This window comes from Delphinus delphis, chromosome 14 (genome assembly GCF_949987515.2).
Source record: "Delphinus delphis chromosome 14, mDelDel1.2, whole genome shotgun sequence".
Lineage (NCBI taxonomy): Eukaryota > Metazoa > Chordata > Mammalia > Artiodactyla > Delphinidae > Delphinus > Delphinus delphis.
In genome coordinates, this window is record NC_082696.1 from 24,887,930 (window position 1) to 24,914,822 (window position 26,893).

The 26,893-nt window shown below is 40.8% G+C and overlaps 1 protein-coding gene and 1 non-coding gene across 2 annotated transcripts in view; both read right to left on the reverse strand.

Annotated features, from left to right (window-relative positions):
• Window positions 1-26,893, reverse strand: part of ECT2L (epithelial cell transforming 2 like) — a 72,696-nt gene that overhangs the window by 14,240 nt on the left and 31,563 nt on the right. Inside the window, 11 exon segments of the mRNA XM_060030419.1 lie at window positions 368-562; window positions 2,416-2,502; window positions 9,530-9,633; window positions 11,617-11,799; window positions 13,369-13,402; window positions 13,404-13,462; window positions 18,897-19,025; window positions 20,873-21,018; window positions 21,980-22,148; window positions 22,954-23,109; window positions 23,112-23,207. Coding sequence (XP_059886402.1) covers window positions 368-562; window positions 2,416-2,502; window positions 9,530-9,633; window positions 11,617-11,799; window positions 13,369-13,402; window positions 13,404-13,462; window positions 18,897-19,025; window positions 20,873-21,018; window positions 21,980-22,148; window positions 22,954-23,109; window positions 23,112-23,207 — 1,358 coding nt within the window.
• TRNAG-GCC (transfer RNA glycine (anticodon GCC)) lies at window positions 3,944-4,016 on the reverse strand. Its single transcript has one exon. It is a non-coding gene; the product is annotated as a tRNA-Gly (tRNA).

The window sequence follows — 26,893 nt, forward strand, 5'->3', positions numbered from 1 at the left end:
GTAGTGGCAGCATGGAATCAGGGTTAACAGTCTTGCTTCTGCCTCATTGTGAAGCATGTTCCTGTAACCGAACCCCAGGGTAACTGGGACAGGTGGGAGTCTGGCTTTTTGCATGAGAATAAGTTCAGTCCCACAACCGGTTCCAGGGCGCTGCTGGATCAAGCACTGTGCCAGCCCGTAGCGACACAAAATTAGGTAAGTCAGGGTCCCTGTCCTCAAGGAGCTCACAGTAAACCAGAGAAGATCTGGAAGCCAAGAGTAGAGAAGAAGTCTTTCCTGGTAATTGTAGTCCTTCGGGTTACACATGAAACTTCCTCTCAAGCTCAGAAGGGCTAATAAGTGCCTGGATGGTCACTCAATCTTTTACCTTCTCCATAGTTTTCAGAATAACAGGGTAATTGTGGAAGAAATTGGTGTATATGTTCAATTGGCTTCCAAACTTTATGAATATTTCTCCCACGCAGTGAGCTGGGCCCCATTCCTGTAGTCTGTCTCTCAAGTCATCTAGAAACCACCTGCAATATGAGGAAAGCGTGGCCATGAAATATCGGCTAGTGACAACCTATAAACTTAAGAAATAAATTCGTGGTCAGTCGTTTAGGGCAGGGCTTTTGTCAAATCCTTTTGTCTTGACACTGAGCGGTTCAGATTTGACAGGAAAGGAGGAGATGGGAAGTGAGGACGCAGGTTGAGTCAGGTGGTCATCCACCAAAGACCTTCCACCAGTTTCCACCGAAACTCAGGCTCTCCTTTCTGTGTTTAGGGAAAAGTACCTGTGAACCCGCCACTCCTGGGTAATTAGGTTGCCTGGTGGTCCGTATTTTCTATATATCAAAGTCCTGTTTTATTTTGTAATGCAGAGGGAGAAGCCATACACTGGTGTAAAGAAATCCCACATCCTGATATTAACTGTGCTATGTTTATGTATGGAGAAATTAATTTTCCTTACTGGGACTAGGTAATTCCTTTCCTTATATTTGTACTTTTGAAAAGTTGTAAAATTAGTATCTTTACAATAGAAAACAATTACAGTATTCAATTTTTAAAAATCTAATGGCCTTGTAATATTTGAGGCTAGAACGATTAAAACTCCTAGAACACAATTTCCTCTTTTCCCCTCCAGCCCTAAGTCTGCCCCACACTGCCCCAAATAAAATATGGTAATACTAACGTGTAATGCCATGTGATCTTCACCTGAAACATCAACCATAATTTCATGAACTAAAATTAAAATGTAAAAGTAATTTAAGAGAAAAATCAGAAAACTCATTCTGTTTGAAATACTATAAGCACTGTTCTTGGTTAAGTTTTATCTTTCAAACACATGGTCTGTATATAATGCCTATTTAGACATATCTAATGAGTTAAAAAATACATCTATATCCCACTTGGCAGTTGGCTTACAGCCAACTGTATATATATTATATTTTATGTGTATTTACATATTTTTTACATATTTTTAAAGTACTGGCATTATCTAATATTTATCATCATTTTGACTTAAGGTTTCAGTTGTCACAACTTCTGTCGTTGTCTTAAAACCATTGTCAGGTATTATTACCAATAGTCGGATGAGATTCTATCATAATGACTGCACTATGTAAATGCCCTCCTCCTTGGTGGTTCCTGGGGTTGGGTTTGGGGATGAGTGAGCGCGGGACCGGCGAGGTCCACGGCGGCACCATCCACTGTAGGTGGACTGGCCCTGGGTGTTGTGTGACTGGGAAAGACCCTTGGGACTGAGCTCTGCGCTGCAGGATTCAAAATTCTCTCTTTGCCTGTTGTCTAACCTTAGGGAAATCCTTTAAGTTTTCTGACTTTACTTCTTCCTCTACAAAATGTGGGTTCTAACACCTGACTTACAGGATTCTGTGGTTGAAACGTGATAATAAATGTGGATGTGTGTTGCAGAAATGCTAGACGGCACGCATGCACTGTGTGTTACTGTCACACAGGACCAAGCCTCTGCCTGTCTGCACCTGCTTCACCCACTACTACCCTTTCTAAACGGAAAGACAGAGCCCTAAAAGTTATATTGATTATACTCAGCGTTTGAAGTCAGACCATAGCTGATGGGTCGGTTAAACCCTGTGAACCTTCACGTCCACGTACCACTTCTTTAAATGCCGTCCTAGTGTCCTATCAGAAAAGCAAGGAGTAGCACAGAGATGGCTCTTGCTGCCGAGATGTTACACGTCCATCCTCTTGCCTCAACTTCTTTTTAGACCAGGATTTATTCAAAAGAAAAATCTACTGGCTGGATTTCCCCCAGTTATATTTGAAGGGTTCTTTTCCCCTAAGAGAAACTTTCAAGAAAAAAGGAAAAACAAACCAGAATAAAGGTTGAAGCTTTTTTTTTTTTTTGGTCAGGAGCAAAACAAATAGAAAATTCTTATTATGTGATAATTGGCTTACCAACTCAAACAGCAACTCAAAATTTGGACCGTTTTTGCTGAGACTTGATTTTGTGTCCCGAGGATTATCTTCTATAACATTTCTTTCCTGAGGATTAAATGCAGACTTGGTTATTTGGGGCAGGCCCTGGGATGTCTAACTGCCCAGTCAGCGCCAAGCCCCCTGAGGGTTCAGAAGCTCTGCCCTTCAGCCATAACCATAGTGGCCCTGAGACACAATGAATTAAGCACTCGACAAATTTGATGCCTCTCTTAAATTAAATGTTACGTTAAAAAAAATAATAACCTTTTGCTTCCTAGGAACTGCACGATCCTTGAGAAACTAAATTCAGTGCAGCTCCCATTCCCCTGGAGTCAGGAGAGGGATTCTGCTCTTCAGCTGCTCCTCCCAGGTGCCTGGGACCAGGCCTCTGCCTCAGCGCTGCTCTGTCACCAGGCAGCAGAGTGCAAACAAGTTATCTTGCTTTTAAGCGCCAGAAGCAAAAGCTCACAGTACTTTGTAAAATTCACCTCTTTGTTCACCTCGTGAAAAAGCGTCAGAAGTAATTCACATGCCATTTCTAGATCTGTTTCCACATTAAATATGGCTTATTCTTTCTTTACTTTGCCTTGTTAATTGTTCTTGTGGCTTCCATATAATTTAGCATGTTAAAAAAAAAGCCCCCCCCTTCGGCCTGCAGCATCCCAGGGTCCACCCCAGCAACGGAACAATGGTCCCATGTTTGTGCTGAGACGTATGATAATTAGTGGCCACTACTGCTGCCCTTCCTAGTCAAAGATAAAACTATCTATAGCAACCCATTGATATGTAGGAGGGAGACTGAAAAAAAACACCAATTCACAAGCAAGACTCCCTTTGCCTTACCCTACTCAGGCAAAAACAAGTTTTTATTCTGTACCTGCAGCCATCCCTTATGGCTGCCTGAAGCCTTTGTATGAGAGGTCCTGGAACTGCACGCAGCCAGCCAGCGCCTGAGCCTGAGCGCTTCACAGCTGCCCCACAGAGCCTTTCTGCCATGTCCTTTGTCTTCCCCGTTCGGGGCTGACCCATAGCGGCCTGGCACGTATTTATACTTAAATCTACTTTGAATTTTGACACAATAATTTCTATGCATAGAACACTCTCTTCTTTCAAAATAAATTATAGTGCTGATAATTTATATGGAGAAATGATAACTTCAACCAGTCAGGGTGACAGCCGTAGTTGTGTAGGTATACGTGGTTGCAGGCGTAAAATGAAAATGAAACTCAACCTGCCTGGCCGAGGTTAAGAGAGCCCAAGCGGTACCGATCGGATTGTGGATCCCACAGACGAGGGAGGCCCCCTTACCTGGGATATCATCTTTTTGTACAGGCCCCCATGAGTGCTCAGGCATTAAACTTAAGGAGTGGACGCCTAGACCCCTCTGGCTCTCCTAGAACCTGCTTGCTCATACTGGGGCTTTGTTTCATCTCTGGCTCAGCAACAGCTTTTTAAATTTTTTGTTTATTTACTTTTTGGCCATGCTGAGTGTCTTGCAGGATCTTAGCTCCCTGACCAGGGATCGAACCTGGGCCTCCTGCAGTGGCAGTGCAGAGTCCTAACCACTGGACCGCCAGGGAATTTCCAGCAACAGCTATTTTTTAAAGGTAAAATTTTCTCTGTGGCTAGGAAATCAATTTGATGCAGTAATTGTGTTTGAACCTAAAAACAGTGAGTTCTCTCATTTTATATTATCCGTCTAATTATTAGGATTTTTAGAGTCTATTTTTTGGATAAGATACCATCCCCTCTTCGTTTTTAGGGATGAATTGGGATGAAGTAACAGGGGCAGCAAACTTTGCACATTTTTAAGAAAACAATTATTCGGAGTTGCTGGGCCTTTGCCTTGGCTCTGTCCATGACCCGTAAGGGAGACCTTGGATCACACGTTAGGAATTTTCCTCTAGGATCTTACTTATTGCTAACATCCTAGTTATTGCTGGCGCTTCTCCCAGAAAACACTTGGCTGCCTGAATTAGGGACCAGAAATAGTTGTGAAAATGACAGGTACAACTATGTCATATGTCATTGTCAAGAACAACTATGATTCTGGCTGTGACTCATCACTGTGGTTGTATAGTATCAGTGTAAACACTATAGACGTATCAAGGCCAGGAGTTAACTACTCACTGGGCAGCAAGATGATAGATAGATAGATAGATAGATAGATAGATAGATTGAGTGAGCTATATATGTATCTGTCTATATGTATATAGGTGTGTGTGTGTGTGTGTGTGCGTGTGTATTTGGTCCTGGATTTGGCAGACAAGCCCTCTTACACAAGCCCCTGTGGAAGGGTCTTTAAAACAATTATCTCAGAAGAAGACATTACTTTCCACTCCTATGGCTGAGAGTTTGTGTGCTCTTCTGGACGAGTATCTACACCTTTAAAAATAAACCCCGAGGTGTGGAGATACTCAGCTTCTCTATTTTATCTGAATTCAGCACCTACGTTTAAGCTGTGGTTTTCCTTCCTAGGGTCCCCAAATTTGTTTCATGGGCATCACGCACAAGCTCTCAAGTGTATAACAGAGAACCAAATAAGGATCTAACACCTATTTTTTCTGATTTGATTTTGAAAAAGGAAGATATCAAAGACATTCCTAGGCACTAAGGTGTTTCACATTTCTCTAGTTTTATTACAGGCAGACGATGTAACAAGAGCAGGCCTGACTTCCAGCATGGAGGCAACTTTAAGCCCAAACTTTCTGCATCATTTTATTAAAGTGATTAGATGATTAGGTTGAAAAGACTTAATTCGGTGTGGATTTTATTTGGCAGTGGAAAGAATGAAAGTATCTTTGAGAGGAAATGTTCTAGGTGACCATTCTTTTAGGGGCCAGAGATTCCAGAAATTGTTCTCAACAATAGTAAGGTCTTTCAGATGTAAAATGAACACTTCACAAGAAGAGGCACTTACAGTTTTGTTCCTTTTGCTTTCTTCAAGCTATCCTGCTCCAAAGAAGGGCATTTCTGGGGCCTGTATGTCCATGGTTGAGGGTGACAGCTTCATTCTTAAGAATAAAGGTTGATGGAAGAACTTCAGTAAGGTTTCCAGGGGGTCAGGAATGACCCAGATGTTGTAAGGACTTTGGAATAATTTGGAACCTGTGTGATGTGGTTACATGTCGATTATTCCCTTTAGTGAACCAAGGGGAAATTAGTGGTACTGGAGCCCTGGGTGCTATATTTCAAAGGTTTTCACAGGCTGAAGGAGGGATGGAGAATACATCCACCTTTTTGGGAGAATAATCCTCAGAAATCTCAAAGAGATAGTGGCCACCATAACAAGGCAGAAGGACTCTGAGAAGCAGAAAGAGCATCTCGATTAAATGCCGCCCCTTGTGCCCCACTCCCTCCCGTGCATTCTGCTAACAGGCATTGATCATGCTGCGCCATCTGTGTATGTGTCAGTCTTATCCACCTCAACGGCAGGGGCTGTGTGTTATTTTATGTCTATCCCCAGGGCTAGCACAGTGCCTAGCACGTGATTGCTTCCTATAAGTATTTAGGGAACCGAACTGAGAAGCTGGGGACTTGACCTCTGCCTGAGAAGTGGTTTGTGATGGTTAATTTTATATGCCAACTTGACCAGCCCACAGAGTGCCCAAATGTTGGCCAAACATTATCCTGGGTATGTCTGCTAGGAGGTTTTTGGATGAGTTAACACTGAAATCAGGAGACTGACTAAAGCAGATTGTCCTCTCTAACGTGGATGGGCCTCATCCAATCAGTTGAAGGCCTGAGTGGAACAAAAAGGCTGATGCTCTTGCAAGTAAGAGAAAATTCCTCCTACCTGAAAGCCTTCAGACTGGGACACTGGCTCTTCCCTGCCTTTGTATTTTAACTGAAACATCAGCTCTTCCTGGGTCTCTAGCCTGCCCTGCCTTTGAACTGGAACTACTCCGTTAGCTCTCCTAGTCTCCAGCTCACTGACTCACGCTGCAGATCTTAGAACTTGGCAGCCTTCATAACTGCATGAGCCAATTCCTTACAACAAATCTCTTTCTCTATATATACACTCACATCCTATTGGTTCTGCTTCTCTGGAGAACCCTGATGAATACATGGTCCGTGAGCATTTCCTGAAGAGAGAGATTTAGGGGTGGGGCATCAGGGAAGCAGGGCTCGGACCTCTAAAGGGTTTAGATGTCCCTGCGAATGTGTTTATTAAGACTCCTCTCGGGGAGGATGCTTGTGGTTGGGAAGAATAAGCCACTTCAGGGGGAGGAGGGGCCGCTAAGGTGCACAGTCTGCTAATGACGGAGGGCGGGGGCTGAATAACTGCAGGCCTTCCGTTCTGCTGAGCAAGTCTGGTGGAGGGGACGCTGCCTCCAGCCGTCCACCCTGTTTGCCCCTCCCTGCACTGTGCTGTCCTCTAAAGCCAGGTGGACAAAAACTTCCAGAATATCAGGTTAATGGGGCAACAAACGATTTGCCTGCTGGGGGAACCCACAAGTCTATTCCTCCTAACACTGTCCATGGTGACTTTGTGTTGGGGGTGGCATCCAAGCCTTCAGTCATCACAGATAGGTGCTTTTTCAATGGGCATGAAATGACATTTTCATAGAAATCAGCTCTCTGAATGACGATGCAATTTTCAGTGTTTCCTGAATCCAGATTATTTCACTTAACCAAGAATGTACGGATTCTGAATATAGTACTGGCAAAATTATTTTTTCTTGACTAAAGAACTAGCTTCAAACCCACTTTTTTACTTTTATGAATTTGAATCTCAACTTAAATTTAAAAAAAGAAGAACCATTTTTAGTTTCACCAAAAAAGTGTCCTGGGCCACAGATGAAAAAAAATTCTTTAGGTTATGTTGGGCAGAATGCGAGTATCCAGTTCTTCCCCCAAAAGCCAACTAGTTTTACTCCTGTCAGTGTGATGCCACGTATGCTTGTAAGTGGCTTAGATGTTACTCACATTATGAAACTACAAAGCATACTTTTTTAATAATAATCCATGAAAAGGAAGTTCTTAGGAGAAATGACCAGGTGAAAGCTTTCCAGGTAGAATTATCATTTTTGTTTATGAATTTCTTAAGCACATGTGTCTAACTGTACAGTGAAGCAATGGCATAAACATGCAGCAGCAACTTTACCTTCATGAGTAAATTGCACGTTGCCTTTGGGTCACATTTTGTCAGAATAAAATTTCCTTCAAAGTCTGCTCTTTCTACTACATTTCTTCAGCAGAAAATATGACAAAAATTCCAGAGGGTTGTCCTGAAAAATCCACCCCCCCCCCGCAAGAAAATTTCTATTTCAAATACAGGTCAACAGAAGTGCAGCAGAAAACACATTTTTTAAGTAGAGTTTTCATCTCTCTACCTAATTAATTTGCAAGTCCAGAAAACAAAGTAACTGTTATTCAATTAAAGTCAGTAAATGGAGCTTTCCAGTTAATTTCTCAGCTTATGGTCACAGTTCAGTTAGGATGCCAAGATCTTGTGGGAGGGTCTCAAGATCTTCAGAACCAAAGTGGCCCACACTTTTTAGCCAGATGAGGAAAGGGGACAGGACAACTCTTGTGTCTTCACAGGAAAAAGAAGGTCTGGGGGAGAGGCTCCAGCAGCAGAATTCCCGGGGAAAACACCCCGTGAGACTCCCAAATTTGGTTGCCTCTCTGACTGTAGGTTTGAGCACCACCAAAGTTATATCATACAAGGTTATTTTAAAATAATTTGACGGTAATAAGTACCATGAACCTACACCAAACATGTTGACTAATTTGTTGGTGTTTGGGGACGGTGCGGAGAATTTCAGGGCCTCAGGATCATCCCTGTAAACGTCTCTGATCATATTATCAGCAAAGTTTTCCAGGGCCTTTACCACTGAGCTGCCTGAGGATTGGCTAGTGCGGTGGGGAGCTGAGTCTTCAGGGAAGAAATTCATGGCTAACGGCAGCTCCCCAGGTTTCTCACTGGACAGCGTACCCAGGAGATGTCTGGTGCTTGCCCAGGAAGCCAAGTTGAAACCACGAGATAAGGAGACAGTGTCCAAAGACGTTGTTAAAGCACCCACAAAGTGGAATTACTACAGTGAGAGGGAAGGATTTGAGAATTTTTCCTTGGAAAACTAGAGACCTTACACAGCATCAGGTATGTTAATATTGCCCCTACTCCTGTCCTATTCTCAACTGCCTCTGAACTGAGGATTGCATACAACTGTCCCTCCGTATCCACAGAGATTGGCTCCAGGATCCCGGCTGGTGCCAAAATTCTCGGGCATTCAAGTCTCTTATGTAAAATGGTGTACTACTTGCATGTAACCTAGGACATCCTCCCATATACTTTAAATCATCTATTACTTAATACCTCGTACAATGTTAATAGTTGTCAGTGCACAGCCCAATTCAAGTTTTGCTTTTTGGAACTTTCTGGAATTTTTTTCCCCTGTATTTTCCACATGTGGTTAGTTGTCCTAGGATGCAGGACCCATAGGTGCAGAATCCACGGATACGTATGGCTGACTGTATTTTATTTTCCTATAACCTTGCCATGGTCTTGGGGCAGAGTGTGTTCTGTACACTGCCCCTACTCACTGTATCCTGGTATGTGGACTGACCTTTGTAGAAAAGCGTTCAAGATTTGTTTCTGATGAAAATGCTTCTTCAGGCTTTCCCCCATGCCTCTGCCCAACTAAATTACTGATTTGCTTATTTCTGTTCTTGTGTTCTCTTTCCTCTCTTATCTAGCCTTCCTTGCCCTTCATCTTTTTATATCTGATTTCACACTTTCTTAGGTTTTCTGCCATAATTGTTTTAACTGTTGAATAATGTTTATGTGAAATATAAGCCACTAAACGTGTTTTTTAAAGCCACTTCTGACTGAAATTAATCACAAGACAGAAAACAGTGCGTCATGTGATCAACTTTAACTTATCGAGATTTTTCCTATATGTCTATTTTATGCAGCTAATACATCTTGGGTTTAGAATCTCTCAGTGGCTTTTTTCCATAAATTGATGCACTTTCTCTGAGGAATTGCATCCCAGAGGGATAAACTGGTAAAAAACAGTAAATGCAAACTCAAAATTTATTTAACGTTGGGGTTTTTGTACTTTGTTTTATTCAAAGGAACACTTACAGAATTTTCTTTTGAAAGTTCAATCAATCCCTCTGCCAGAGCTTGTATAATTTCTCGGTTATTCAGAATGTTAGCCATACTCATGGTGTCAGATACAAATTGCCCTGAAAATATAAGGTGATAGGCCTGTAATTAAAATATGTAAGAGATATGATCAAGAAGAAAACTCAGTCCTCACAGTTGCTTGTTAGTGGATAAAAACGCAGACTAAGAATAAAAATTCTACTATGCGGGCTTCCCTGGTGGCGCAGTGGTTGGGAGTCCGCCTGCTGATGCAGGGGACACGGGTTTGTGCCCCGGTCCGGGAAGATCCCCCATGCTGCGGAGCAGCTAGGCCTGTGAGCCATGGCTGCTGAGCCTGCATGTCTGGAGCCTGTGCTCCACAACGGGAGAGGCCACAACAGTGAGAGGCCCGCGTACCGCAAAAAAAAAAAAAAAATTCTACTGTGCCATGTTAGCTACCATGATAAAGTAGAAAATGAGCAAAAGCATCTAGATGTGTAGCGTATAGAACGTACCCACCCTGACAAAGCTGGTATTGAATGAAATCTGTAAATTGGACAAGGAAAGAACATGTGAAAAAAAACCTTATAAAGTTTAGATTCTCAATTCCACCAAAAACGCTTCCATAGTCTGCATTAACTTTGTGCTCAAATCCGTAAATATTTTAAGTCCATAGGGAATAACATACAAACATACATACATAGACATCTTCTACATTTTAAAAATATTTTGAAAAACTTGCATTTATTTGAAAAACAACCTTTTTCCATTTGACTTTTCATTGCTTATGACCTACATGACATACTTCTATCATTCCTCTTGCCACTTTTCTTTCTAGTCCTTAATATCTGTGAAAGAACCAGGAAAAATAATTTCTCCTTGTTTATAGTCTCATAACTTTTAAAATACTGGTTGAACATCCACTAAATGTGGTAGAGTTAAAACCAAGAAGACAGGGCTTCCCTGGTGGCGCAGTGGTTGAGAGTCCGCCTGCCGACACAGGGGACACAGGTTCGTGCCCCGGTCTGGGAAGATCCCACATGCCGCGGAGCGGCTGGGCCCATGAACCATGGCCGCTGAGCCTGCGCGTCCGGAGCCTGTGCTCCGCAACGGGAGAGGCCACAACAGTGAGAGGCCCACGTACTGCAAAAAAACAAAACAAAACAAAACAACAACAAAAAAAGCCTAGAAAACCAAGAAGACAAATCCCTGCTTTGGAGACCTTTGTGTAAAGAGATGTAGGCATATGTTGACATAAAATATCCCCATGCATGTTTGTGTGTTACAGCTCTTGTGTAGACAGTAATTATGTTAACAGATGTCAAATAAGGAGCAGGACAGGGGAAGGGAAGAAGCAAGGCATATGACTTGATTGGTACAGTGCTTCAGTGACATGTGAAGAGTTAGGGAAAAATGAGTAGGCAGTTAAAGACACAGGAGAAACCTATTTAAATACGTGGGCTTTGTTTGTTTGTTTGTTTTAAAATACTTCATTTTAAAGAACTGACGGGTTTAGATGAAGATCTAAAGTTGAAACAGGAAGTGGTTTCCAAAAGACTTTCTTGTGATAATTGGATCATGAGTATGACTTGTAAATGAGAAAACACATTCAGTGATGTCCGATAGGCTTGTCCATGGAGCCCATCACCAAATTAAATATTTTAGATAGAAAATAAATAGAACTTAATTATAGAACAATTTAAGTCATGGGTGCTGTGGTCTAAGAGATGCTTAATTGGGATGTTGGCAGTTAACTTTTAGAGCAAATTGTAGAGGGAAATGGACCGAACTCTCTGGCTTAGCAAACAGTGAGTTTTGCCTAGGTAAACAATTGACTGACACAGAATTAATAAGATGGTAAAATTTGAACCCAGGAACTAGCTTCAGCATTTTGAAGATGAATATATTTTTTCTTAGTGGATATTCATGATATTTTGAAAGGAGATATGAAAAACAAAGGGAATAAAGTTTACCAAAGATGCTTAAGAGTCAACTTTTACTTGTGCATTCCTACACTTGTATTCACTCTGGATGTGTAACAGGCTTCAAAATTAAGCTGCAACAGAAGTAGCAAGAGTTCTTACCTGTCATCCTGCCACTTACGTTCTTCTGCAACTCCTTGAAGAGAGGACTTAGCTGTTGCCTTACTGATTTCAAGGTGTCTTCCAGGAAGTCGGTGAGGCTGGACCATGTCTGCAGCTTTGATTCGCTGAAGTAGGTGGAAGGGGGCGCCTTTTCCCACTGCCGTCCCAGCCAGTCACTAAGAACTGACATTATTTTCTCCTTTTAGCATCGCAGACTTAAGCTCAGATGAAAGAATTCTTCCTGTTTACAGTATGAAAAAAAACTTAATTGCATTTATATCAGGCTTATTATCCTTTCTCATTAGAAGACTAAGATAAACACCCATAGTCTGCTTTCAAAGGTAAAATTAGAAACGCAAAAAGGATGCAATGAATAATTTCAAATGCCTATCTACTCTTTGATGGATAAGGCTGACATGTTATACTGTATTTGAAATCAAAAATTAAATAGCTGCTGGATTTTTGCATCAGAAAGCAGAATAGACATCCAAGTAAGGATATACAATTGTATGTTTACATCCTAAAAATAAAAATACAGAAAAACCCCCCTCTGCCTGGTTTCTCCATCGTGTCATCCAAAGTCATCCCCATTGTAGCCAAGCCTGTATCTTGTTTACATCATGTCAAGCTACTCTTTCTCTACAAATATCTCTACAAGACTGTACTGGGGGCTTAAGAAAGTTCCTGTCCTTGAAAATCAGTGACTGAATGATACAGGACCAAGTGAAATTTGATTTTCTGTCCTAAATGGACAGTTTGATTCTTCTCCCCACATTTTTTGCTGATAAACGTGAAAGTATTTGTAACATGTTCTTCTAGAAGGAGAAGAAGAAGAGTGGGAAAAGGAGGAAAAGGAGACAGAGGAGGAAAAAAAGAAGAAAACCTGTTTTATAAACAGCAGTGTCTGCACCCCGCTGTCTCTGCAAGGCTGATTCCTCCCTGCTCGGGGCCAAGTATGCTCTCATTGGATGATGGTGCTATATAAACTAAAATTAACAAACACTTCTGCTACAAAACTATATTAGGTCAATGTGCTTTTTGTTGTATCTATATGGAAACTTTCCCCTTACAAGCCTCCCAATCATGCCAGCTTTCCTCAGTCTTGAAAGGCCCTTAGCGTTCAGGATTAGAGAAGCAATGCGTTATATAGTTTTACATCACTCTGAGTCCTCTTTGATAGAAGGTGAGGGATTTTTGAAGGGGTAAATGATTAACATTATTATAGCAAAGCAATTTGGCTCTCTCTGTTCGTCAACCTATGTTACATTTTGATCCAACAGTTGCAGCTTTAGTATCTAAGTGAAATTTTGCTCTCAGGTGTATTTTACCTTTGTTCTTCCTCTCGGATAATGAAACTTGAGCTGGCCCCTTCACCATCTCTTTATAGCTGCAATTCATTTTTCCAAATGAAAGCACATTGATAATGTTTTACTAAGAAAAATTGTTCTCTGTATTTATTATTTCTCTAAATCAGCTACTATACATCTTTGTTTAGCTGTTAAAGCTGGTGTTCTCAATGGAGTTTTTGCAAGTGATGGTTTGAAGCAAATATTTGCAGTAATAATCCCCTTCTGAGCAATAATAATCCCCTTCTGAGTGATGAGAAATGACCTAGTTTGGGAAGTGACAGCATTCCTTCAGAGAGGAATGAACCGTCGCCAGAACCAGGATTATGAGCTGTGCTTTGTCCTTGGTGATCCTGGAGTTGGTGGCTGTCATTGGGCACGGTGGTCAGTGCCCATATTCCCTTACTGTGTTGGTACGAGACGGTGGCAATCCCAGTGGGGGGCGGTCAATAACGTGCCAGTCAGTTGAGATAGCTGAGAAAGAACTTCTGTTCCTGCCTCTGCACAGCCAAAAATACTTTCATGAGTTTGCTCACAGGTTTTGCCATGAACAGTTAAATATTACTTAGAAGCACTAATGAGCTGGCCAAGAAAGGCCACTTGTAGGTCTTGTCTTCAATTCAAATCCCTCATGGAAGAGTCCATCAGCACTTTGCAGTTCACCCCTAAGTGCTGAAGTCCAGACACTTCATTCAGGAGGACTGACAACAGGTTGGAGAAAGAGGCGAGAAGTTTGACCTGGTGCTAATTTTCAAATTTGGAATTCTCAGGCCAAAGACAGAGAAAAGTCTACATATATTTTCTAAAATAGTCTGATTCAAAGAAGTCTCATTATAAGGGGATAGATTTAAAACTGTTAAACACATAATGGAATACAATGGTCAAATTTTAGCATTAATTTTACCCCTTCTTTGGAGACACAGCATATAGATCGAACTACTTCAAATAAAACTATAGGGTAATATATTTGAATTCTTTGTGGTCTAGGAGTAAATAATTACTCCAACTTGTTTCAGTTGCTTGCAACGAGATGGTAGTGGCTCAAAGGTCGGGGTGTCTCTCACTTATTGGTGTCTAATGTTTTCACTGACAAATAGATCAGTGAAGATAAAGAGCATTCATAAATGTACCTACACATATGTAGTCAATTGATTTCAACAAAGATGCAAATGAAATCCGCTGGGAAAAGGATGGTCTTTACAAGGAATGGTGCTGAAATAATTTGATAGATGGCCACATGTGTTTAAAAAAAAAAACTTCAATCCATACCTTGTGTTCTATTTAGAAAAAGCATAAATCAAATGGATCACAAACCCAAATTTCAAACTTAAGACTATAAACAATTTAGGAGAAAACACAGAAGTGACCTTGGTTAGGTAGAGTTTTTAGATATGACATCAAAAGCATGATTTATAAAACTTAAAGACTGATAAATTTGACTTTATCGAAATTAAGAATTTCTTGTCTTCAAAAGAAACTCTTCAGAGAAGGAAAAGATAAGCCATAGCCTGGGAGAAAATATTTGCAAACAACTTTTCCAGAATATACAAGGATCTCTCAGTAAAAAACAAAAAAACCTAATTTTTAAAATGAGCAAAAGGTTTGAACAGACACTTCACCAAGGAAGACAAATGGCAAATAAGCACATGGAAAGATGCTCAGCGTCATTAGTCATTAGAGAAAATGCAAATTAAAGCTACAGTGAGATACCACGACACACCCATTTGAATGGCTCAGATTAAGAAGACTGACCCTACCAAGTGCTGGGCAGCTGGAGTGGAAATATAAAATGACACAACCACTTTGGAAAACAGTTTAGCTTTTCTTTTTTTTTTCCCTAAAGTTAAACATACACCTATCATATGACCCATTCATTCCACTCCTAGGTATTTTCCCAAGAGAAATGAAAGCGTATGTTCACAGCAGCTTTACTTGTAAAAGCCCCAAACTGGAAAGAACTCAAATATCTATCAACAGGTGAATGGAACAAGTTGTGGTATATCAATACAATATAATCATTCCCAGCAGTAAAAAGGAATGAACAATTGATAACAGCATGAAGTGGATGAATCTAAAATAATTATTTGGAGTGAAGGAAGCCTGACAAAAATGCATGCATACTGTATGATTCCATTTATGGAAAATTCTATAAAGTGCAAACTAATATATTGTGCAATCAGTGGTTACCTCAGGTTGGAGTGGAGAAGCAGAGTGAGAAATTGCAAAGTGGCAGGAGGAAACTTTGGGGGACGATGAATGTGTTCATTATCTTGATTGGTTTATGGTTTCACATAGTGTGTAGACAGACATATGTCAAAATTTACCAAATTAGGGACTTCCCTGGTGGCACAGTGGTTAAGAATCCTCCTGCCAATGCAGGGGGACACAGGTTCGATCCCTGGGCCGGGAAGATCCCACATGCTGAGGAGCCACTAAGCCCATGTGCCACAACTACTGAGCCTGTGCTCTAGAGCCCACGAGCCACAACTACTAAAGCAAGCGTGCCTAGAGCCCATGCTCCGCAACAAGAGAAGCCCGCGCACCGCAACGGAGAATAGCCCCTGCTTACCGCAACTGGAGAAAGCCCGAGTGCAGCAACGAAGACCCAACACAGCCAAAAATAAATAAATAAATAAAAATTAAAAAATCACTTAAAAATTTATCAAATTACACACTTGAAATACTGTATATCAATTGTACCTCAATAAAGCTGTTTAAACAATTTAAATGACACCGAGAAAGATGAGTTTTAGGTGTCTGGCTTACGCAGTAACTGGTGAATGATGATATCTTAAGTGAGGAATCCTGGGGGAGGGGGAGGTTTGTGCTGGGAGGCAATCAAGAGTCTGCTGTAGGCGTGTGAACTCTGAGATGCCCATTAACCATGCATACTAAACACCCACATGAAGATGTCGAGTAAAGGCTAGATATGCGTGCAGCTGAGAGATTTTAGAGCTGGAGACATAAGTTTGGGAGTCTTCAGCATCCAGGTTGAATGTAGAGTCATAGGAATAAATGAGGCTCCCTAGGGGAAGAGTGTAGTCATGGAAAGGATGCGAGCCCGAGATCAAGTCCGGGACACATTTAAGGGTCTTGAGGAGGAGAAGCGGGAGCCAGCAAAGGAGTCTGAGAGCAAAGAGACCCCAGAGGTAGGAGGCAAACAAGGAGAGGGTAGTATTGGGGAAAGCACGGGAAGAAGAAGAGTTACCAGAAGTCTTCATCCTCCTCAAATGCCGCTGAGAGGTCAAGGCCCGGTAAGGATGGAGAAGGGACCGTCGGATTTGGGCACATGAGAGTCACTTATAGTTTTCCCAAAGTGATTTCAGCAGAAGGAGACCACTTGGACGAGCTTGAGGGGTGAGTGAGAGGTGAGGACGGTGGAGGCAGTCAGCTAGACCAGCGGTTCTCCAAGGGTGGCCCCCGGGTTAAGCAGCATTCGCATCACCTGGGACCGTGTTAGAAATGCAAATTCTCAGTCCCTGTGCCAGACCTACTGAATCCGAAACTCTAGGCTGGGACCCAGCAATGCGGATTGTAACAAGCCCTCTGTGAGTCAAATACACGTGAAAATTTTGAGAACCACTGGTATAGTCCACTCAAAAATTGGTGAGACAAAGTTTACGGTCTCTCTTTGTGGTGGGGGGGAGCGAGAGGGGAGGAGCTACTACAGGTGTTCTTGATTTGATAGGAATAATCCAATAAAGAAAGAGGACTCAGGCTGTGGGAGAGGATTTGAGCATAGGAGTGGCGTCTTGGGAAGGTGAAAGGCGATGTGTTTACAGAGTCCAAGCGGAGTAGTTGATGTTTGATTCGAGCAGGGGTGCTTCTTCCATCGTAACAGAAGGGAAGACAGAATGAAGGTAAGAGGTGGGATAGGTGGTGGATTTTGTGGTGGGCGGTAAATTAAGGAGTTTCCTTAGGGAAGTAAAAGGTGAAATCAAGTGAGAGAATTATTGAAAGATTGACTAAAGGAGAGAAGGGGGCTTCCCTGGTGGCGCAGTGGTTGAGAGTCTGCCTGCCGATGCAGGGGACGTGGGTTCGTGCCCCGGTCCGGGAAGATCCCACATGCCGCGGAGCAGCTGGGCCCGTGAGCCATGGCCGCTGAGCCTGTGCGTCCGGAGCCTGCGCTCTGCAACGGGAGAGGCCACAACAGTGAGAGGCCCGTGTACCGGGGGGAAAAAAAAAAAAAAAAAAAAAAAGGAGAGAAGGGACATCATAGTCATTTTAAGAGTGGGGAAACGAATTTACCAAGGAAATGTGATAGGATTGCTTATCAGAGCTGCAATCCCATTTGATATTTATGCCATTAAAGTTAGAGCAGTAAGAACAGTTGTGTTACTCTTTCCAACAGTCTTCAGCTGCTTTAGTACAGGCAGGCATAGATTATGCAGATGGTCGTGTTTTAACCAGCATTGGGGCTTAGCCAAATGAGCTGGGATTTGGCCAGGAGAAAAAGAAACAAAGAAGTTCAGATTCTTTGCAAGAGAGTAATGATAATGACGAACCATTAAATCCAAGTTTAATGAGGAAGGAACCAAGGTCGAAGCCATGGTGATAGAGAGTGAAAAAGTGGGAGTGTGTGCATTGGAGGTCCTCAGACGAAGAACTGATAGAGTGGGAATACTTGAGTATATGATTTGGAAGTTGTATTCGGAGAGACAAATGCTTGAGATCAAGATTTCAGAGGTGATACAGCTACCGGGAAGGACAAGCTCAGGAGTGATGCCTGAGGTGGTGGGAAAGAGATTTGTGACTGAGAAGCCTGGGCCTTTTGACTGAACCAGGGGCTTGATGGTTCACCCAGGTGGAAATTATATTTGACACGAAGTTCAGCGATGATTTTGGAGCCCAGAATGGCGGTGGGAAATCCATTGTTTGAAGACCATTAAGTTTCACTTGAGACCATTTTTGTGTCACCAAATCTATTATTCTTTTCCCTTTTCACCCTCATTCTCTCGGCCTTTGAATACTTTACTTTCCCTCATCCTTTCTTTTTTTCCAAAACAAATTTTAGAAAATTTGTTTTGCTCTCATTTTAAAAGTAACACTAGTTCACTACAGAAAATAGAGGCAAATAAAAGAGATAAAAAGGAAAAAAAAAAGAAAGGAAAACTCACTCATCCAACTATTGTTAGCATGTTGGTATACATCCTTCCAAACCCCTTTTATACACACACACCACCACCACCCTCCCCGACACATACACGGGATTTAAGCATTGGGATCACACCTTCCATATTCTTTGTAACTTACTCTTTTCAAACTGATTTTAAAAATAGGAAATTTGAAAAACACATCCAGAAATAGATGGTGTTAAGAGTTTGCTATATTTCCTCCTAGAGTTTTCTATGCCTATTTTCTACATAGTTGAGATTATATAATTGTAGTAACTGTAAAAAAAAAAAAAAAAAATTTTTTTTTTTTTTACAATAATTTATACTTTGTTTTCTTTTAAACGCCTTTCTATCCTTTTGCTTTTTCCTTTGCCTCGTGGAATCCTGCCAGGGTCATGCTTTGTATGTACTGAATAGTTCAGTGAAATCTGAGGATTAAGAACTTTAAAACTCACAGTTCCCTAAGGAATGGGTAGTAAGAAACAGTTTGAGAAACTTTAATTTCACACTCCCTCTCCTCTGCTTGATTTAAAAAACAACAAAAACAGACAAACAAAAAAACATAGCCCATGAGTCCATGAATACAGAGCTTTTATGTAACAGATATCTGTTAAATATGGCTGATATTAGACAGGTAGGCACTTAAGATTATCAGCTACCACACATCTCTACAAGGCACTCCACCGTTTTTAATACTCAGAAGAAACAGAAATACATTTCCTGGCTGGCTCTTGCCACTAGTGACTTTATTTCTTTAGGGACAGTTACTCTGACCACTAACCCTGATGCCCTTTCCCCCTAAATACCTCTCAAAACTGACCTGATGCTCCGAGTCATACAAAGAGGTCCACGTGGCCCCCTTCTTCTCCAGGGGCCACATAGCTTCCTAATTTCTCCCAGAAGTCTCTCACTTCAGGCCTCAGTAAATTTTTAATACCAATTTTATAGCCTGAGGGGGGAAAGATCAAAATGTCATATCTGCTCTAACACTGTTCACCACCATCTAGAAAATGAAACCAGAACTGTAGGAACGAAAGCCCATTACTTTAGAACACTTATTAATAAATTAAAAACAGTGAATATGTAATCTGTGATTTTTAAAGACTATTGTTTTTCTTCAAAAGCTATAGGAGGAAGATTTCCCCTTCATTTGTTCCTTTTTAAATTATTTTGTTTCTTTTCTAAGAGGGGAAATTTAAGGGCATTTGTACCTCCACCACTCAGAGAGAAATACTAACAAATTATTTTCCTCTAGCTTTTTCCCTTGTACACACCCATGCACAGAGACATATATACTGCTTTTAAAAATAATAAAATCGAGATCATACAATTTTGTAATGGACTTCTTAAAAAGATTTTGGGGGCTTCCCTGGTGGCGCAGTGGTTGAGAGTCCGCCTGCCGATGCAGGGGACACGGGTTCGTGCCCCAGTCCGGGAAGATCCCACATGCCGCGGAGCGGCTGGGACCGTGAGCCATGTCCGCTGAGCCTGTGCGTCCGGAGCCTGTGCTCCGCAATGGGAGAGGCCACAACAGTGAGAGGCCCGCGTACCACAAAAAAAAAAAAAAAGAAAAGATTTTGTTTTCCTCTTAATTATGAATTTCAAATGATCAATGTTGATAAATATTTCCCATTTAAATAAATATTAAAACCACTGTTCTTTTAATTCAACAACCAAATAAACCTTTCATTGTGATATAGTTAATTCATTAGCAGCAGACAGGTTAGAAAGTCATTGAAGGCATTGATTTTTCCCAAAACTTCATGCCACTTTCTGGAGGTCACGGTTCAACTGAATAGAGAACCGCCACATGGTTACATTCTGGTTTTTACCTAAACCTCCATTACATTCATAGTCAAATAAGTAATTATGGCATAGTCTTATGTAAAGAAGACAAATAGGAGAATGGACTCATTTGATTCCAGTTTATTCACCCTAACTCTGTCACCAGTTATCCTCTGTGCCCAGCATTATGCATTTTTAAACATTAGAGAAACTATCTATGGCCCACATGGAGATCAAAGCTCTGATCTTGCTTTCACGTGGATCCATTAAGCTAGCTAGTTGTAAATGATCCAAGTCAATTCCTAGATGCCCAAAAAGAAAAGCGATTTCATACCTTGACAGCAACCATTTGGTTACAAATAAGAAATTTTTGCAAAAATTTTCTAGGTAAGCCATTGAATGTAGTCTACTAATGCCATCCCTTACATATGTGCTTATGTGTGTATTAATGCATGTATATATACACATATACACATATACATACATATATAAATACATGCTTCCTATGTCTTCTTTGTGCTTCCTTTTTCTTATATTGAAATTTAAAATATATAACTTCATTATAGAAAGCATATTTTCATCTAATGGCACCCTCGTTAAATAGATCACAAAGTAGGATTTCTGACATTTTTCTTTTGAGAGATGGTAGTTACATGATATTATTAAGTTCCTTGGTCATTCCAAAGAAAATTTAAAATAATTTGTGTCACTTTGCTCTTTTATGGATTAAGTGCAACGAATTCGATTCAGTAAAAATGTATTGGACACCTACTAAATGCAAGGCAGTTTGGGTCTTTAATACTTTTTAAAAAATAATTTTGATTTATGGTTATTTTTATTGCTTCTGATTTTAAAAACTGTTTGGGTCTGTACATTTCCACCTAGATCAGACTGCTTTTCTTTTAGAAGATGAATCACTTTCGTACACATGGTGACCAAAAGATTGCCATACGTCCTCTAGGGGAGATGAAAAAAGACCCAATTCAAAAAAGGACCAGCCTCCTAACACACTCTGTACCTCATATGCAGGAATCCGAGATGATATTAATATGAAGTGTGGCTGGAGAGCATGTGAAGAGCTGCTGTCATTTTTATAAACTCCATGCCAATTTTTCTTTGATAATAAAGGGTAGGAATGGCATCCAAAAACATTGCTTCTGTAGGGAAAAAGGGAGAATAAGTGAAGTTTTGATTTTCTCTTAATTTGACTTTGACAAGTGAGCACCAGTATGTCCTCTGGATATCAGCTGTCCTGTACAAGGCAAGCAGCCTGAGTACCTCAGTCTCTCCCTGCGGTTTTCAGGGACAGCGGCAAATGGGGCTCCTGGGCGAGTGGGTCCAAAGCTGCCCTCTGGGCCTCTCCTCCTGCATTTGTGGGATGCCAGAAAGGGCTCTTGGAACTTACTTTTGTGGGGCACTTAAAACCAACGTAGTGACATACTTAAGGGCTCAAAATGACATTTGTAGAAGGAGCAGTCAAAAGATTTTATTTATTTATTTATTTGCAGTACGCGGGCCTCTCACTGCCGTGGCCTCTCCCGCTGCGCAGTACAGGCTCTGGACACGCAGGCTCAGCGGCCATGGCTCACGGGCCCAGCCGCTCCGCGGCATGTGGGATCTTCCCGGGCCGGGGCACGAACCCGCGTCCCCTGCATCGGCAGGCGGACTCTCAACCACTGCGCCACCAGGGAAGCCCCAAGAGATTTTAAATTTCCTTAATCACCTGGGCCTCATGATTTTCTGAGTAGTGTCCATTCTCTCCACAGTCACCCCTCCCCCATCACCATTCAGATAGGCTTACTCCTTACAAAAAAATTTCTGGAAAAATGTTACTTTTGCTCAATAACTTTATACAGAAAATACAGTACGTCCACAATATAGCCTCTTTGCGGGGTTAAGAATATTTAAAACGTAAATTTTGAATGTTATGTATCTCCCTCTTCAAGAAGCACGTTTAAGACCACTGTTCTTGAAGATTAAGGAACTATTTCTATTGCTATTTCATAGGATAAGAGCCATATAATTACACAAGATCCCTGCATGTTAGCTGAATTATTCTAGAATGAATTCTTGGTGTCAGGATGGTCCTCCACCTTCAGTAGATGGAGGTTTGCTTACCGCTTGGGCAAAGCTTCTAAAGATGCAAAAACAAGCTGTTTCTCCAAAGTGTCCTATAATCCCACTCGATCCCTCACAGTTTGGGAGAGACGTGGTTGGCATTTGGATTCGAACAATCTAGAGCAGCATGTTCCATTCACCCAAGGGGGTCGAACTTTGAACAAATTCTCTGAAAAACAAACAGCAGCAGGCTCGGCTGTTTACTTCATGCTTCTCCCAGCCAAGTCTACACAGTTAATGGCATAAAAATAGAGCTGTTCCAAGGCAGTATTCCAGATGGCAGTAATTAGAGCCACTTTTTACACACTCTTTGGTTTTCTTATCCTCTCGGCTCTGTGGCTGCAAGTTACCAGTCACTTCAGGTCAAGAAACAAGCTCAGAGAATAAGCAACTCTTTTCTTGTAGAAACCAGTTCATCAGTTTGTAGGCTTTACCTCATTTTTGGCCTTCTTGGCTTCAAGTAATTTCCCATTTGTTACAATCTCGCAGAGGGTGAGTAAGTGAAAACAAAGATGGGAGAACTCTAATCAGGTTTGCTCATTACCTTTACACACCGTGTAAATCAGAAGGCTTAGCTCAGAGTGTCTCATCCTTACTCCCTTTCCACTTAAAAAAAAAAAAGTCGTTATTCCTGCTTCTGTTTCCATTTTCATTTTTCCTCCTTTTTCACCGATCCTAATTCTTCCGAATTGTCCTGATCCTATTTATTTGCTTTTGCCTGTATTCGTACTTCTCTCTCCTTATTTTTGGTCTCACAGAGGCACTGACATTTGACCTTACATATTTTATCAGAAATCTTTTTGTTTTTCTTAATTAATAGTGAAGAAAAAAAGAGTTTGTCCTGAGATACTTTAGAGAATGCCACTTACAGGCTGTTTCAGAAAGACCTTGCTATCTTCTGTGGGAATTTGTATGTTAATCCATTGGTTTCTACAATACTTGGTTAAGATATAAAGTTGTAAAATGCCACTCACTCTTACGTAGTGCAATTTTCTCCCAAATTATTTTCCTTAGGCACTTTTCTCTTTGCCTCTCCTGTAGTTGCTCATCTTCTGTTTTGGGTTCATTCAGGGTCCCATAAAGAGCTGCGGCTTCCCTGGGGGTTAGTCAATCTAGGTTGGACACACAGCAATGTAATGGTGCTTCCAAGCACCATACTCATTATCTGTTGGTGTATAGGGCAGAAACCATCCAAACTTCATGCATTTGGACATCCATAAGCAATCCTTCAGAAAAAGAAATGAGAAACATAAGTTACGAGGACCATTTCCCAGTAATAATCTTTTCCAGTACACAGATCATTTTTTCTTATTACATTGAGATTTCTAGTGCAGTTGACTTGCCATCTAAAGTTGACTCTGAGAAATAAGAAGCGTACACCTTACTACACAGGAAAAATATTCTTTGATGAACATGTTTATTATATATGAATATATGTATTAGTCATCTTTGTACACTTATTCAATGCTCTCATAGCATTTGGTTACTTTAACCCCAGATTTTGAGAATTCTGCTTCTAGCAATTGTACAGTAGTTTGTCACAGACCAACCCTCCCACTGGGACCCATATGATATTGCCAATAGGCAACCAGTTTTGAGATACGAAAACTGCAAATTTCATGTAGTTTCATCTAATCAAATATCTAGACAAAATACTATAAAACAATGACTTGAGCTACCAATTCAATAAGGACTTGTGCAACCAAGACCTCAGAGAGGAGGGAAACCCAGAGAGGTAATATCCTGATTTGGCCTCACTTTTCACTTCAAGGCACTTGACAGTTCCAAACTCAGCCTTAAAACTAAGGCTGAGAAGCAGAGAAGGAAGTGAAGACTGAAAGACTTAGAAGCTGTTAAGAATTTTAGGCATTTTCGCAGGGAAGAGAGGAAACAAATTTAAATTCAGGGCCCACTAAGGGAAATAGCCCTGGTAATGACACTAGGCTTTTAGCTGAATCCTTTTCAGTAAGGATGACAAGGAATTAGACTGAAACTAGCTTTGAAATACTCTCTGATTGAATTTAAGTGAGCGATTCCTAGCCTAACCAAATGCCAGAAGCAAAAGCAAGATCTCTCTGGAGAAAGATAATATCATCCGGCGACTCAAATTATTGCATCGATTTTTTATATTCAATATTTGGTACTCAACCAAAACTATCAGGCACACAAAAAGACAAGAATTGTTTGTTTCTTCTTTTGTTTTTTAATAAATAGAGACCCTCAGAAGATCCAAAAGTTGTAATTATCAGACATGAACTTTAAAAAAGCCCTGTAATTACTATGCCTAAGAAATTAAATTGCTGGGTGGAAAATTTTGGCAAAGTAAGCAAATTGACACTCTAGAACTAAAAAATATAATAGCAAATTTAGAACTCAATGGACCAGTTTAAGAGCGAATTAGAATCCAGCTAAAGAGATAATTAGGAAACTGAAAGCTAGCCCAGAAGAAAAATCCAGACTGAAACACTGAAGGCCAAAATGATGGAAAAGGCACATTAGAGAATATGAAACTTGCGGGACATGGTGAATCAATTAAATGTATTGAAACCCAGGGCTTCCCTGGTGGCGCAGTGGTTGAGAGTCCGCCTGCCGATGCAGGGGACATGGGTTCATGCCCCGGTCCGGGAAGATCCCACATGCCACGGAGCGGCTGGGCCCGTGAGCCATGGCCACTGAGCCTGCGCATCTGGAGCCTGTGCTCCGCAACGGGAGAGGCCACAACAGTGAGAGGCCCGCGTACCGCAAAAAAACAAAAAACAAAAACAAATGTATTGAAACCCAGGAGAAAAAGAGAGAAAGTGGAGCAAAAGCAATATATGAAGAGATAGCATCTGAGAACTTTGCAAAACTGATAAAAGACATTAAAACCCCCAATTAAAAAATCAATGCAAAATACAAAACAGGATAAATACACACACACACACACACACACACACACACACACACACACACACACACACACACACACACACACACACACACACACACACACCCCTCCAGGTACATTGTAACAAAACTGCAGAAAACAAAAGACAGAGAAAAAGATCTTAAAAGCAGCTAGAGAAAACAGAAATATTACCTTTAAAGGACCAAAAATAAAACCCCCTACTTCTCCAAAAAAATTATGAAAGCCAGAGAACAATGGAACATTTTCAAAGTTCTATAAAAAATGAACTGCCAACCTAGAGTTCAAATTCCCAGTGGAAATATCCTTCAAATTTGAAGGTGAAATAAAGACATTTTCAGACAAAAACTAAGAGACTCTGTCAGCAGCAACCTGCACTAAAAGAAATATTAAAGAGAATTCAGAAGAAAATTGATCCCAAAAGGAAAATCAGAGATGCAGGAAGGTATAAAGAACAACAGAAAAAGTGGTTACTTCCATGGTGGTGCAGTGCTTAAGAATCTGCCTGCCGATGCAGGGAACACGGGTTTGATCCTTGGTCTGGGAAGATCCCACGTGCCACGGAGCACCTAAACCCATGCACCACAACTACTGAGCCTGTACTCTAGAGCCTGCGAGCCACAACTGAGCCCGCACGCCACAACTGCTGAAGCCCATGTGCCTGGAGCCTGTGTTCCATAACAAGAGAAGCCACTGCAATGAGAAGCCTGTGCACCACAACAAAGAGTAGCCCCTGCTCGCTGCAACTAGAGAGAAAGCCCACGTGCAGCAATGAAGACCCAATGCAGCCAAAAAATAAATAAGTAAATAAATAATAAAATTACTTTAAAAAAAATAAAGTATATTTTCTGACCACAATGCAACTTTGAAAAAAAAATTTTTTTGAAGTGGTTACTCATAAATAAATATTAACTATATAAAACAATAGTAGTAAAGGCTTGTGAGGTTAATATATATATTTTTTAATGTGTGTGTATTTTATATATGTATGTATGAGTAAAACTAAAATATTTGAAAACAAAAGCGTACAAACCGAGCAGGGAAGCAGACGGAGTTTAAGAGTTCTGTGCTCCTTGCATTACCTCAGAGGTGGCAAAATAACCCTGGATAAGTGGTGTAATCTCTATGGTAGCCATAAGAGAACTGCTAAAGTATCTACAATTAATCTAAAGAATATTTAAGTGGTGTAATCTCTATGGTAGCCATAGATAAGTGGTGTAATCTCTATGGTAGCCATAAGAGAACTGCTAAAGAATTTACAATTAATCTAAAGAATATTTAAGCTAATCCTAAAAGAGACAAGGAGAAAAACAAAATATAAAATAATAAATAAAAATAGTAAAATGTTGGACTTAAGCCCAAATATATCAGTAGTTACATAAATGCGAACAGACTAAATTACCCCAGCTAAAAGTCAAAGATTGTCACCTGTTAAAAGAAAACCACCACCACCATATTCTGTTTACAAGACATGTTCCTTAAATATAAGGACACAGAAAGGTTGAAAGTAAAAAGAGAGGAAACAATATACCATGGGAACACTAAGCTTGGATTCATAAATGCTCTAAATCCAGGGCTCACAGTTGCCTTTTGCATGTGGCCCCTCCATGGAGAGCCAGGTATTCTCCAAGATGAGAATCTCAACATAAGCCCATTCTGGAAAGTTTGTGTAAGTTAAAGGAGTAAATTATTGACTTGTATTTAAAGTATGTCTACCTTTACATTTCATTAAGTCTTTTAAAAGAAAGAGAGGAGACAAACGGGCCAAATGCAGAGATAATGGCAGAGGATGTAGATCTAGATTTATATTCTTCAACAGAGGTTAGCCAAAGAGGAGCAGTTAAAGTTGTGGTTGTATAGCAATTTTTGAGGTGGGTTATCACGAATAAAACAATCTCATGTAAAAACCAAAGTTTAAGTAATTTTTCACAAAAAAATGGACTTCTTAACCAAGATAATTAGTTTCTAAATAACTAAATTGAGTAAAGATTATTAAAATTACATGAATT